Source organism: Emiliania huxleyi, assembly GCF_000372725.1.
Source record: "Emiliania huxleyi CCMP1516 unplaced genomic scaffold EMIHUscaffold_109, whole genome shotgun sequence".
NCBI classification, from domain to species: Eukaryota; Haptophyta; order Isochrysidales; family Noelaerhabdaceae; genus Emiliania; species Emiliania huxleyi.
Window position 1 is genome coordinate 108,679 of NW_005201851.1, and position 12,056 is coordinate 120,734.

General features: G+C 66.1%; 1 protein-coding gene across 1 annotated transcript in view; it reads right to left on the reverse strand.

Annotated features, from left to right (window-relative positions):
- Positions 1 to 4,587: 4,587 nt before the first annotated feature.
- The window catches only part of EMIHUDRAFT_454389 (hypothetical protein), a gene marked incomplete at both ends in the record, with an annotated part of 13,307 nt that continues 5,838 nt past the window's right edge, over positions 4,588 to 12,056 (reverse strand). Inside the window, 18 exons of the mRNA XM_005792170.1 lie at positions 4,588 to 4,640; positions 4,864 to 4,915; positions 4,988 to 5,242; positions 5,536 to 5,625; positions 5,710 to 5,889; positions 6,238 to 6,384; positions 6,451 to 6,486; positions 6,947 to 7,017; positions 7,064 to 7,169; positions 7,252 to 7,432; positions 7,517 to 7,687; positions 8,033 to 8,170; positions 8,245 to 8,317; positions 8,689 to 8,785; positions 9,763 to 9,882; positions 10,164 to 10,218; positions 10,263 to 10,523; positions 10,618 to 10,661. Coding sequence (XP_005792227.1) covers positions 4,588 to 4,640; positions 4,864 to 4,915; positions 4,988 to 5,242; positions 5,536 to 5,625; positions 5,710 to 5,889; positions 6,238 to 6,384; positions 6,451 to 6,486; positions 6,947 to 7,017; positions 7,064 to 7,169; positions 7,252 to 7,432; positions 7,517 to 7,687; positions 8,033 to 8,170; positions 8,245 to 8,317; positions 8,689 to 8,785; positions 9,763 to 9,882; positions 10,164 to 10,218; positions 10,263 to 10,523; positions 10,618 to 10,661 — 2,130 coding nt within the window. The remainder of the gene's footprint in view (positions 4,641 to 4,863; positions 4,916 to 4,987; positions 5,243 to 5,535; positions 5,626 to 5,709; positions 5,890 to 6,237; positions 6,385 to 6,450; positions 6,487 to 6,946; positions 7,018 to 7,063; positions 7,170 to 7,251; positions 7,433 to 7,516; positions 7,688 to 8,032; positions 8,171 to 8,244; positions 8,318 to 8,688; positions 8,786 to 9,762; positions 9,883 to 10,163; positions 10,219 to 10,262; positions 10,524 to 10,617; positions 10,662 to 12,056) is intronic.

Consider the following 12,056-nt stretch of genomic DNA (forward strand, 5'->3'; position numbering starts at 1 on the left):
GGGAGGGCAGGGCGTCGGGACGGGGCGGGGCCTCCGCACTCCGCCGCGGTAGGTGACCGCGAGGGTCATCTCCGCCGCCGCCGCCTGCTCCTTGGCCAGCTGCAGGACGATGCGCCCGTCCGGCCGCTGTGAGCCTTCCTCCACCTCCTCCACCTCCTCCTCTGTAGCGGCTAGTTCTTCGAACGAGCGCAGCGCGGTGTCTGCGTCCACTGCGTTGCCCCCGTCAGCGGAAGTGCCGCCGGCCCTGAGCCGCCCCGCCTTGGTCGCCTCCTCGATGTGCTGCCTGATTGCGTCGACGCAAACGCTGTGGCCGTTCCTCTTAGCATACTCCAGCGCGGACATGCCTTCCGCAGAGCGTAGCGCCGAGCTCGCGCCCGCCCGCAGCAAACGGCGCACGATAGCGGGGAAGTTAAAGGCAGCGGCAAACATCAGCGCGGTGAAGCCATCGCTGTCTTGCATGTCGTAATCCGCGCCGTGCACCGCGCCGTGCTGCAGCAGCATGTCGATCACGCGCTCGTGGCCCTTATGTGCGGCGCTGATCAGTGCTGTGGTGCCGTTGCAGTCCTGTACACTTGATTGCGCGCCCTGCCCGAGCAACACTTCGACCACGCGCTCGTGACCCGGGTACGCAGCGGTAAGCAGCGCGGTGCTACCGGTGCTGTCCTGCAAGTCTAACGCCGCGCCGTGCCGAATCAGCATGTCGGCCACCCGCGCGTGGCCTCCAAGGGCGGCGCCCATCAGCGCAGTGTGGCCGTCGTTTTCTCGCTGGTCCACCTTCGCGCCGCGCCGCAACAGCAGCTCGACCGCCCCCTCGTGGCCTTGGCCGGCGGCGACCATCAGCGCAGTGAGGCCGCTCACAACGCCATCCCCGCAAGACGCGTTGACCTGCCCGCCGCTGTCGAGCCAACGCTTCAGCGCCGCCTCGTCGCCTCGCCCAGCCGCGAGCGCTTCCGTGTCGCCAAGGACGCCCAACGAGCTGGAAGAGGCCGCAATACTCGCCCCGGCCGCCGCTTCGCCCGCACCTCCCGCCTCCGTCTCGCAGAGACCCGCAGTCGCCGCGACGTGCTGCCTGAAGGCCGCGATGCACTCGGCGTGGCCCTCATCTTTAGCGATCTGCAGCGCGGTCTTGCCGTCCACATCGCGGGCGGTCGCGATTGCACCTTCCCGCAGCAGGCGGAGAACGGTGGCTGCGCGGTTGGTGTTGGCGGCGAGCATCAGTGCGGAGGCGCCCTTGCTGTTTTGCATGTTTATCTGTGCGCTGTGCCGAAGCAGCAAATCAACCACCTGCTCGTGGCCCATGCCGGTGGCTATCATCAGCGCGGTGAGGCCGTCGCTGTTTTGCATGTTGACGTCTGCGCCGTGCTGAAGCAGCACTTCGACCAACCGCTCCGATCCCGCGAAGGCGGCGTGCATGAGCAACGTCATTTGAAACTCGAGCTTTGCGTTGACCTGGCCGCCGCTCCTAAGCCATTCCCGAACCGTGACGTCGTCACCTCGCCCCACGATCTCCCCGATATCATCCGGCGTAGGCACGGGGGGGAGGACCGAAGACGTACTCGCTCGCTCGCTCTCACCCGAGATGGGCGCGGCGGACCGGACCGGAGCTGCGACCACGGAGCTGCGCGGGCCCGCATTCCGGTCGGCGGCGCCCGGCGGTGCGGCGGGCGGGGAGGACAGCTGCGCTGCGTCTGCGGGAGCAGTGGGCGCGTGCACGGCGGGGGCTAGAACCCGCGCGCGCGCGAAGTCCTCGTCGTCCTCGATGTCCGAGTCTATCATCGCTAGAGCCGATGCGCGGGACCAGGGCGCGGAGTTCCGGTACTACTTGCACGTTGTGAAAAAAGAAAACTCTCCGAAACCTCCGTCTTTGCTCCAGACGGACGGGGCGATCTGCCTGCAAGCTCCCCCCTTCACCTCACGGCTTGCAGCCTGGCTCTCTATTGACATCCCCCTGTGGAATCGCTCAGAATCTCGCTGATCGAGATCCATCGGTTGCGAAAACTCTTTTTTCGACACCTGGTCGATCGACCGGGGGATGCCCCGTGCGCCTGACCCAGGCGCGAGAAACGAATCTGCGAGGCGCGGCCGCTTATGCGCCCCGATGGGGAGGAGTGGGGCGGTCGGGCGGACCACTACGGGGATCGGCCTCTTACACCGCCCTTCCCTGCAGCGAGCCCCCTCCAACCCACCCCGCTAAATGGCGGGTTTGACGCATGGGGTCACTCCCGCGAAACCCGTGAACTAGCCGGGGCAGTCGGAGAAGGGGCAACTCCGTGCACTGACGGTCGGCCGTCAGAAAACACGCCTGCGTGGATCGCGTCACACCAATCCTCGCTACCCAACGCGGCCAAAGGATACCCCCTCGAGAACCTCGAGAACACCTGACGTCCCCGCCAAGGAGGTGCACTCTGAGGGAGGGTGTAGAGGATGTAGAGTGTAGAGCGCTGTAGAGCTGTAGAGATGTAGAGCGCTGGCTGGAGAGCGCTGTAGAGCGCTGTCCTGTAGAGCTGTAGAGCTCTACATCCGCCGCGGGACGACGCGCCTCCGTTGTAGAGCGATGTAGAGGCGCTCTACAACGTGAAATCTCTACAACAAACTCTACATCATAAGCGGCGAACGAGGCACGGTCGCTCTCCGACATGAGGCGCGTTGCACTTGCCAGTGCTGCCCTGGCCTTCTGTCTGCCCGCCCAATGGGTGGCAGGTGCCTCTGCTGCTATTGAAACCTCCCAGATGACAGGACCTGTTTGTACGTGGCCTCATCGAGATCTCATTTCGTCTTGCTCCAGATCTCGAAAAAGAATTGCTTCACAACCAACCTGGTTTGTGGAGCTCCCGCACCTGTTCTGACAGAGACCTGGCCGTTCTGACAGCGTTCTGACAGCGTTCTGACAGTGTTCTGACAGCGTTCTGACAGCGTTCTGACAGCGCAAAATCCTCCCCTCTCTTCACAGCTCAGGGGCTCTGACGTTCCCAGTTGCCCCGCTCCTTCCCTCTTCCTATCTTGAAGTCTCCCTCCGAGCCACGGACGGACTCAACACACAGCACGTCCTCCCAAGCGCCAAGCCCAAGGCGACACTCTCACGTTGAGGCGTACCTAGGCCCTGTTCTGACACAAACTTGGTCCCCGTTCTGACACAAACTTCAACTTTCACTTCGAGTCCAAGTTCGCCTGTTCTGACAATCTGTAGGTAGGTAGGTAGTATCTGTTCTGACAATTTAAAAAGAAATGCGTGCACTGACATCAAGCGGGAGCGCGAACAGCTGTAACCGTCGAGCAGGAGCACGCCAAGGCCGCCATCATGCCGGGGCCTCGAGGCAGCAAACGCGCTCTTGCGATGGTCTGCGGCGCAGGCTGGAGCCCCGCGACAGCGCCGAAGAAGCTGCGGCCCGGCAGCAGCCACGCCGAAGCGCCGCAGCACAGTGTGCGATGTGCGGGCCCGGCGGTCCAGTTAGACGCGAAGGCTGCTTCCAAGACGGCAGCCTCGGGTCACGAGGGACCGAACGTGCCGCTTGCGACGCCGCCGCGCCGTCCTTTGGCACCACCGCCAAACGGCCCTTGCTCCTCCGCGACACGCGCCGCAGAGACGCGCTTGTCGCCGCCAAAGCAACAGCAGCAGCAGTGGCAGCGAGACTTAACGTCGGCAGTGCGGCCTCGCCGCAGCTCAGCCGGCGCTTGCCTTGCCCTGGCCAGGCGGCCGAGCAGGCGGTGCCCGCAGCCGAGGCAGATCAGCGGGATGGGCTCGAGCGGGCGCCGCCGCCCCCTGGCGCCGCGCCCGCAAAGGAGCCTGCAAAGGCGGCGGCGATCGGCGAGGCGGCGGCGCTCGCGTCTTGCAGATGTTCACACTTGGCCCGCTCTCGCGTGCTGGCAACGTTCTGACAGTACCCTACCCACAAAAGTGTTCTGACAGCGTTCTGACAGCGTTCTGACAGCGTTCTGACAGCGTTCTGACAGCCGTTCTGACAGCTTTTTGACGGTAATTTACAGTTAAGACTCACCATCTGGTCTGAATAGAGGAGAGCGATATCAGTGTCGGTTACAGCAGAAAGATTCCTTAATTCTCTCCACTACAAAAAAAGTCCGGTGGGGAACCGACATCCTGGCCCCGAATGCCGTGCTCTCGAGCGTCGAGGAAAGGTGCGGGAGCTCCACAAACCAGGTTAACCTTCCTCAGCCTCTCCATCAAAATGCTGGGCCTCTTCTCCGCCTCATCAAGTCGCAGGGACCCGCCACCGTGTCGATCTTCGTGGATACTCCTCTCCTTCAAATCCCTGTGTCAGTGGTGGCGGCGCGCCGTCCCCCGTCCTCCCATTCATGAGGCAGCCGTCGGCATCCTCAGACGGCGACTCGGAGCCGGGGTGCCGGTCGAGGGCGAGGGGTCACGGGAGCGGCCGCGGCCGAAGACGATACGAGAGAGACTCAGAAAACTACGGCAAACTCTAGTCCGGCGACACACTCGGAAGGTGAGCTCGCGAGCGCATTAGAGGCCGAGAGCCAGCGCAGGCCGTGGGGGCGCAATGCGCCGCATCCCGCGGATTCCGGGCGGCCCCCACCGCGGTTCGATAGGTGTGGGCTAACCGTCACAAGCGCTTATCGTGGCATCGGCACGAACCGTCCCTCTGTCTCTCGCACTTCGACTTCCCCTAAAAACCCCGCGCGGACACATGCGCTCCTGGCATAGCGCGCCCGCAGGCGCTACCGCGCCCCCGAGGTGGCGGCGGCGGGCCCCTCCGCGCGGACCCCATCCGCGCCCGCCGCCCCAGCCTCTTCCTCCTCCGCCGCCCCCGCCGCCGCCGGCGGCGCCGCCTCCGCCCTGCCCTCCCCAGCCGCCCCCGACCACTCCGCCAGTCCCGCCCCAGCCGGCACCGCCAGAGGTGTGAGTCGCTGCGGGCCTCTGCCGCGGCTTGAAGGCCTCCACCTGGAAAGTGCCAATCATCACTGTTACTGAATGTGGTGTCAAAAGATATGATTCGAGCTTGGAGGCCTCCACCTTGAAGTGCTTGATCGCCTCCTCGAGCGTGTTGAAGGCGACGTCGCGGTACACGAACCCCGCCGGCGACACCTTGATCGCCTCGCGGTGCTTCCGCCCCTCGGCCCGCACCACGTAGATCACCACCGTCGTCGCGTCCTTCTCGTACAGCGCGAGCGCGTACGCGATCATGTCCGAGTTTGCCTTCTCGCGGTTCAGCCGCTCGACCACCGCCTCGGCGGAGAGCTCCGGCGCGAACTTGCGGTGCCCCGTCACCTGAGGACAAGTCCGGGACACTTCGAGGACAGGTCCGGGACACTTCTCCACGCACACGAGGGTGGCGGGGGCAAGGGCCGGGCAAGTCCCTCGCGGCTCCTCGTCCAACAGACAGGCGCTGGTACCGCACTCAAAGTGGGTGAGGTGTGTGCGTGGGTGTGTGTGTGCGCGTGCGTGCGTGCGTGTGTGCGTGTGTGCGCGTGCGTGCGTGCGTGCGTGCGTGTGTGCGTGTGCGTGTGCGTGTGTGCACGCGTGTGCACGCGTGTGCGCGTGTGTGCGCGCGCGTGCGTCACCTCGCGCATGTTCTCCACGAGCGGCTCGACGTAGCGGTACAGAATCTCGTCGAGGTCGTCGAAGCGGTCGCCCTGCTTGCTCGCGTCGCTCTCGACGCGGCCGATCCACAGCGACGCGCCTACTCTCGGCCAACCTCGGCTCGCACCTCGCGCGCAATCTCGGGCAATCTCGACGCGGCCGATCCACAGGTACGCGCCGAGCTCCGCGGGCGACGGCTTGTCCTTCTCGAGGATGTCGACGTGCAGCAGCGGCCCGTGCGCCGTCAGCTTGACGGTGGCGGTGAGGTGGTCCGCGCGCGACGAGGGGCGAAACACGGTCTCACCGACCGGCATCGCCGCCAAGAAGGCGCGCACCTAGGGAAGGGGAGCCGACGCAAGGTGGGGGGAGGGCCCCACGGCCGACGCGTAAGAGGGGGCGTCGCCGCCAGGCAAGGAAGCCAGGGCACCGCGCTCCAGCTCGCGCGTCCCGATCTAGGAAAGGTCTGGGAGAGGTCTAGGAGAGGTCTAGGAGAGGTCTAGGAGAGGTCTAGGAGAGGTCTAGGAGAGGGCGCGCTCTCCTGCTCGCGCGTCCCGTTCTTGAACTGAGGGTGCCCGACCCGCCGCTTGACAAACTCGCCGCGCGAGAGCACGGGCCTACTTCACAGCAAGAGGTGTGAAGAGACGCCGTTCACAGCGGGGCTGGCTGTCGCCGCGCGAGAGCACGCGCCCCCCGCTCCGCTTGGCCGCCTCCTCGGCCGCCGCCTTTGCGCGCTCCTGCGCTAGGGTCATGTACTCGGCGCGCTGCAGCTCCTTGCCGGCGCACGTGGCGGTGCAGGTGTGGTCGACCAAGTTGAGCGTCTTGACGCGCACCTGCTCGCAGCGGCAGGTGTGAAGAGACGCCGTTCACAGCCATCGGCTGGGCGGCGTGCCGCGCGCCGAGATGAGCTGCCCCTCGCGCACCGGCATCACGACCTGTTCACAGCAACGGGTGTGAAGAGACGCTGTTCACAGCTGCCCCTCGCGCACCGGCATCACGACCTGTTCACAGCTGCAGGTGTGAAGAGACGCTGTTCACAGCTGCCCCTCGCGCACCGGCATCACGACCTGTTCACAGCAACGGGTGTGAAGAGACGCTGTTCACAGCTGCCCTCGTGCACCGGCATCACGACCTGTTCACAGCAACGGGTGTGAAGAGACGCTGTTCACAGCTGCCCCTCGCGCACCGGCATCACGACCTGTTCACAGCTGCAGGTGTGAAGAGACGCTGTTCACAGCTGCCCCTCGCGCACCGGCATCACGACCTGTTCACAGCAACGGGTGTGAAGAGACGCTGTTCACAGCTGCCCTCGTGCACCGGCATCACGACCTGTTCACAGCAACACGTGTGAAGAGACGCTGTTCACAGCTGCCCCTCGTGCACCGGCATCACGACCTCTGGCCCGCCCGCGCCGTCGCGGCGGGGCAGCCGCCTCTGGTCGGAGAAGTCCTCCTCCTGGATGGTGCCTGTTCACAGCCGGAGGTGTGAAGAGACGCGGCCTCACGGCGACACGCCCCTCCTCCTCCTGGCTGGTGCCCGTGACGCCGCACTGCAGCCGGATGTGGAACTGCATCTGCCCGTCCTTGAGGCCGCGGTTGTCCGGCCGCACGATCGCCGCCTGCGCGATGAGGAACCTTCTCGGAACCTTCTACACACCTTCTACGCACCCTCTAGGAGCCCTCTAGGTTGTCCGGCCGCACGGTGGCCGCCTGCGCGAGCGTGCCGCCGCGCAGCAGCAGCGGCTCGCCTAGAAGGTTCGTAGAAGGTTCGTAGAAGGTTCGTAGACGGCCCCTCCCCTCGCGCAGCAGCGACGGCTCGCCCGCGTGCGGGTGGCCGGGCGGGTAGATCTCGTGCACGTCGTAGTCGTCCCCGTGCAGCGTGCTGAGCGTCTCGGCGGTGAGGAGCTCGAAGAGCCGCTCCTAGTCGTCAAGGAAGAGGGGGTGAGTCCACGCCTCCATTCCTCACGCGGAGAGGAGCTCGAGGAGCCGCTCCTTGTCGAGCGGGCCGTGCTCCCAGAGGGAGGACCAGTCGCCGCGCTTGTCCTGGAACGGGTGCAGCAGCTCCACCCGCAGGTCGGTGAGCGTGGACAGCATGTACTTCTCCCCCTCCTGCTTGCGCAGCCCAGCCGCTGTCAGTCTCTCATGAACTGATTCACTCACTCATGGAGTCCTCCCCCCCCCGCCTGGTTGTGCAGGTAGTCGTTGTAGTCCGTCAGCTCCAGCTCGTCCATGATCTGCGCCTGCAGGAAGGTTCCAGGAAAGGTCTAGGAACGGTCCGAGAAGTAGCTCGAGCTCGTCCATGATCTGCGCCTGCAGGAAGGCTCCAGGAAAGGTCTAGGAACGGTCCGAGAAGTAGCTCGAGCTCGTCCATGATCTGCGCCTGCAGGAAGGTTCCAGGAAAGGTCTAGGAACGGTCCGAGAAGCAGCTCGAGCTCGTCCATGATCTGCGCCTGCAGGAAGGTTCCAGGAAAGGTCTAGGAACGGTCCGAGAAGCAGCTCTAGCTCGTCCATGATCTGCGCCAGGTTTGGCGCGCGCATGGCCACGTCGACGGCGGCGGCGAGCCGCTCGGGCGTCTCCGCCTCCTCCTCGGCATCCACGTCGGTCATCGCGTCGAGGCACCTGGTACCGCGCCTCCCGTGGTACCGATCCCGGTGCGGGGGAGGTCGGTCCCGCGTGGGCGGTGCGGTGCTCACATCTTGCGCGCGAAACGGTAGTCGTCCGGGTGGATTCGCATCCCGTCGAGCCCGGGGGGCTGCCGCGGCTCGCCTAGACAAAAGAAACACAGGCCGCCGTCTAGGAACGACGTCCTTGCAGCCGAGGCTGGGGGGGGCTGCCGCGGCTCGCCTAGACAAAAGAAACACAGGCCGCCGTCTAGGAACGACGTCCTTGCAGCCGAGGCTGGGGGGGGCTGCCGCGGCTCGCCTAGACAAAAGAAACACAGGCCGCCGTCTAGGAACGACGTCCTTGCAGCCGAGGCCGGGGGGGGGCGGGGCGGCCGCGGCTCGCCGGGCTCGCGAGGCGGCTCAAACTTGAGGAAGCCCACCTGTTCACAGCTGCAGGTGTGAAGAGACGCCATTCACAGCAGGGCCGTCCTTGAGGCGCAGGCTCGAGGAAGCCCACCGCGTTTGCCCACACACAAGGCCCGAGCAGCTCGTGCAGCCCGTCCCGGCTCGTGATCTCGTGCTTCCCGCCCTGCGCGCGCCGTGCCAGCAGCTCGCGGCGCAACGCGGCGGCCTAGTACCGCACCACCCCCCCTCAGAGCGGTCGACCCCGGTGTGGGTTCGGTCCCGTGGGCGGTGCGGCATCGCCTTGCGAGGTCCGAGCCCTGGGACGAACTGGAGGGCTGCGCCGCGGTGCGGGTGCGTGAGCGCCTAGAAGGCTCCTAGAAGGCTCCTAGAAAGTTCCTAGAAGGTTCCTGCCCCGCGGTGCGGGTGTGTGAGCGCCTCGAGGACGGAGACGCCCCGCTGGCAAGTCGCGTCCACCAGCTCCGCCTACTCTCGCGCACATCTCGCGTGACCTCGCCCCCCTCCCCCCCCCTCGCTCGCGGGTCGCGTCCGGTCGTCATCGCCGAGAGAGCGGCGCGCAGCAGCGGCTCGGGCAGCTCGCCGACCAGCGGCGAGAGAGGCAGCTGCGTCAGCTCGAGCCCGGAGGGGGAGAGCATGTGGCAGACGGACTCGAACGGGTCCTGCGAGGGAGAGCGGCGACCGCAGATCTCGCCGCGATCTCGCCCTCTCGCGGCATCTCATGTGAATCCCGGCCGCGGGGAAGCTCGGCGACTCTCGAGGACTCTCGGCGAACCTCGGCGAACCTCGGGGCATCTCGGCGAACCTCGGGGCATCTCGGCGAACCTCGGGGCATCTCGGCGAACCTCGGGGCATCTCGGGGCATCTCGGGGAACCCTGGGGAACCTCGGCGAACCTCGGGGCATCTCGGCGAACCTCGGGGCTTCTCGGCGAACCTCGGGACATCTCGGCGAACCTCGGGGCTTCTCGGGGAGCCCTGGGGACCCTCGGCGAACCTCGGGGAACCTCGGCGAACCTCGGGACATCTCGGGGAACGTCGGGGCTTCTCGGGGAACGTCGGGGCATCTCGGGGAGCCCTGGGGAACCTCGGAGCATCTCGGCGAACCTCGGCGAACCTCTCGACGACTCAGCGCCTGCACGTGCCGCTAGACCTCCCCACATCTCCCCACCATCTCCCCAGATCTCGACCTGCACGTGCCGCGCGAGCGCCAGCGCGATGCACTGCGTCGGCGTGAGGTCCGGCAGCTCCGCGCGCGCCGCCGGCCTCACCGCCCACATGCGCGGCAGCGTCTCATCGGCAAAGTGAACCTGCGGTCACGGCGGGAGGTGTGAACAGAGGAGGTGTGAACAGAGGTGTGAACAGCGTCTCATCGGCAAAATGAACCTGCGGTCACGGCGGGAGGTGTGAACAGACGCCGTCCACGCGCGAGGGCAGCGTGCTGCGCGGCTCGGTGGGGCGCCGAGAAGGGCTTCCAGCCCGCAGGCCGCTCGTCGGAGGCGGCGAGGTCCGCCTGCCGCGCACGCAGCCGTGCAGCTGTGAAGAGGCGCTGTTCACACCTGCAGCTGTGAACCGAGGCGGCGAGGCCCACCTGCCGCACGGTGCCGTGGCCCGACGGGTCGTTGCAGCCGTCCAGCTCCTTTTGCCTGTCCAGGAGCGGTCCAGGAAAGGTCTAGGACAGGTCGAGGACGGGCCGGTGCAGCCCTCCAGCTCCGTCTGCCTGTCCCAGCCGTGCCGGTACAGCTCGTGCGCAAACGCCTCGCCGTCCGTGCCCTCGGAGAGGGAGTCGCCGGCGCGGTGGTGCCAGAGCGCCTCCCACCCATGCTTAACCACCTCCTCCCGGCTTGGGTGGCTCGGTAGCGGCGGCTGCGGCTTGCGCTCGCGCGGCGCGGTGAACTTGCGCCGCAGCGCCATCGCCTCGGACACGAGGGAGAGCTCGTCGAGCACGCGCCTAGGAGTGGGGCGAGTGCGCCGCAGTGATGAGTCGCGCCGCACTCGCTGCCAACGGGCTCGGGGGGAGCGGCTCGTCGGGCACGCGCTTGCACTTGAAGTCGGTCGCTGAGAGCACGACCGCCTCGACGCGCGTCGCCTGTTCACAGCCGCAGGTGTGAACAGGCTGTCTTCACGGCTGTGAACGACCGCCCCGGGGTCGGCTCGCCTCGAAGAAGTCCTCCAGCCTCGCGAGCTCGGCCAGCTTGGGCTTGGCCTGGTCGAACGAGAGGGCTGGGAGAGGAGAGGGCTGGGAGAGGTCTAGGAGAGGTCTAGGAGAGGGTCCAGGAGAGGTCTAGGAGAGGTCTAGGAGAGGTCTAGGAGAGGTCTAGGAGAGGGCTAGGAGAGGGTCTAGGAGAGGTCTAGGAGAGGTCTAGGAGAGGGCTAGGGGAGGGCTAGGAGAGGTCTAGGAGAGGTCCAGGAGAGGTCTAGGAGAGGTCCAGGAGAGGGCTGGGAGAGGGCTAGGAGAGGGTCCAGGAGAGGTCCAGGAGAGGGTCCAGGAGAGGGCTGGGAGAGGGCTAGGAGAGGTCCAGGAGAGGGTCTAGGAGAGGGCTAGGAGAGGGTCCAGGAGAGGGCTGGGAGAGGGCTAGGAGAGGGTCTAGGAGAGGGTCCAGGAGAGGGTCTAGGAGAGGGCTAGGAGAGGGCTAGGAGAGGGTCCAGGAGAGGTCCAGGAGAGGGTCCAGGAGAGGGCTGGGAGAGGGCTAGGAGAGGTCCAGGAGAGGGTCCAGGAGAGGGTCCAGGAGAGGGCTAGGAGAGGGCTAGGAGAGGGTCCAGGAGAGGTCCAGGAGAGGGTCCAGGAGAGGGCTGGGAGAGGGCTAGGAGAGGTCCAGGAGAGGGTCCAGGAGAGGGCTGGGAGAGGGCTAGGAGAGGGTCTAGGAGAGGGTCCAGGAGAGGGTCTAGGAGAGGGCTAGGAGAGGGCTAGGAGAGGGTCCAGGAGAGGTCCAGGAGAGGGTCCAGGAGAGGGCTGGGAGAGGGCTAGGAGAGGGTCTAGGAGAGGTCCAGGAGAGGGTCTAGGAGAGGGCTAGGAGAGGGCTAGGAGAGGGTCCAGGAGAGGTCCAGGAGAGGGTCCAGGAGAGGGCTGGGAGAGGGCTAGGAGAGGGTCTAGGAGAGGGTCCAGGAGAGGGTCTAGGAGAGGGCTAGGAGAGGGCTAGGAGAGGGTCCAGGAGAGGGCTGGGAGAGGGCTAGGAGAGGGTCCAGGAGAGGGCTAGGAGAGGTCTAGGAAAGGTCTAGGAGAGGGTCTAGGAGAGGGCTAGGAGAGGGCTAGGAGAGGGTCCAGGAGAGGGCTGGGAGAGGGTCTGGGAGAGGGTCTAGGAGAGGTCTAGGAGAGGTCCAGGAGAGGGCTAGGAGAGGGTCCAGCAAAGGTCCAGGAGAGGTCTAGGAGAGGTCCAGGAGAGGGTCTAGGAGAGGTCTAGGAGAGGTCTAGGAGAGGGTCTAGGAGAGGGTCTAGGAGAGGTCTAGGAGAGGGTCTAGGAGAGGTCCAGGAGAGGTCTAGAGA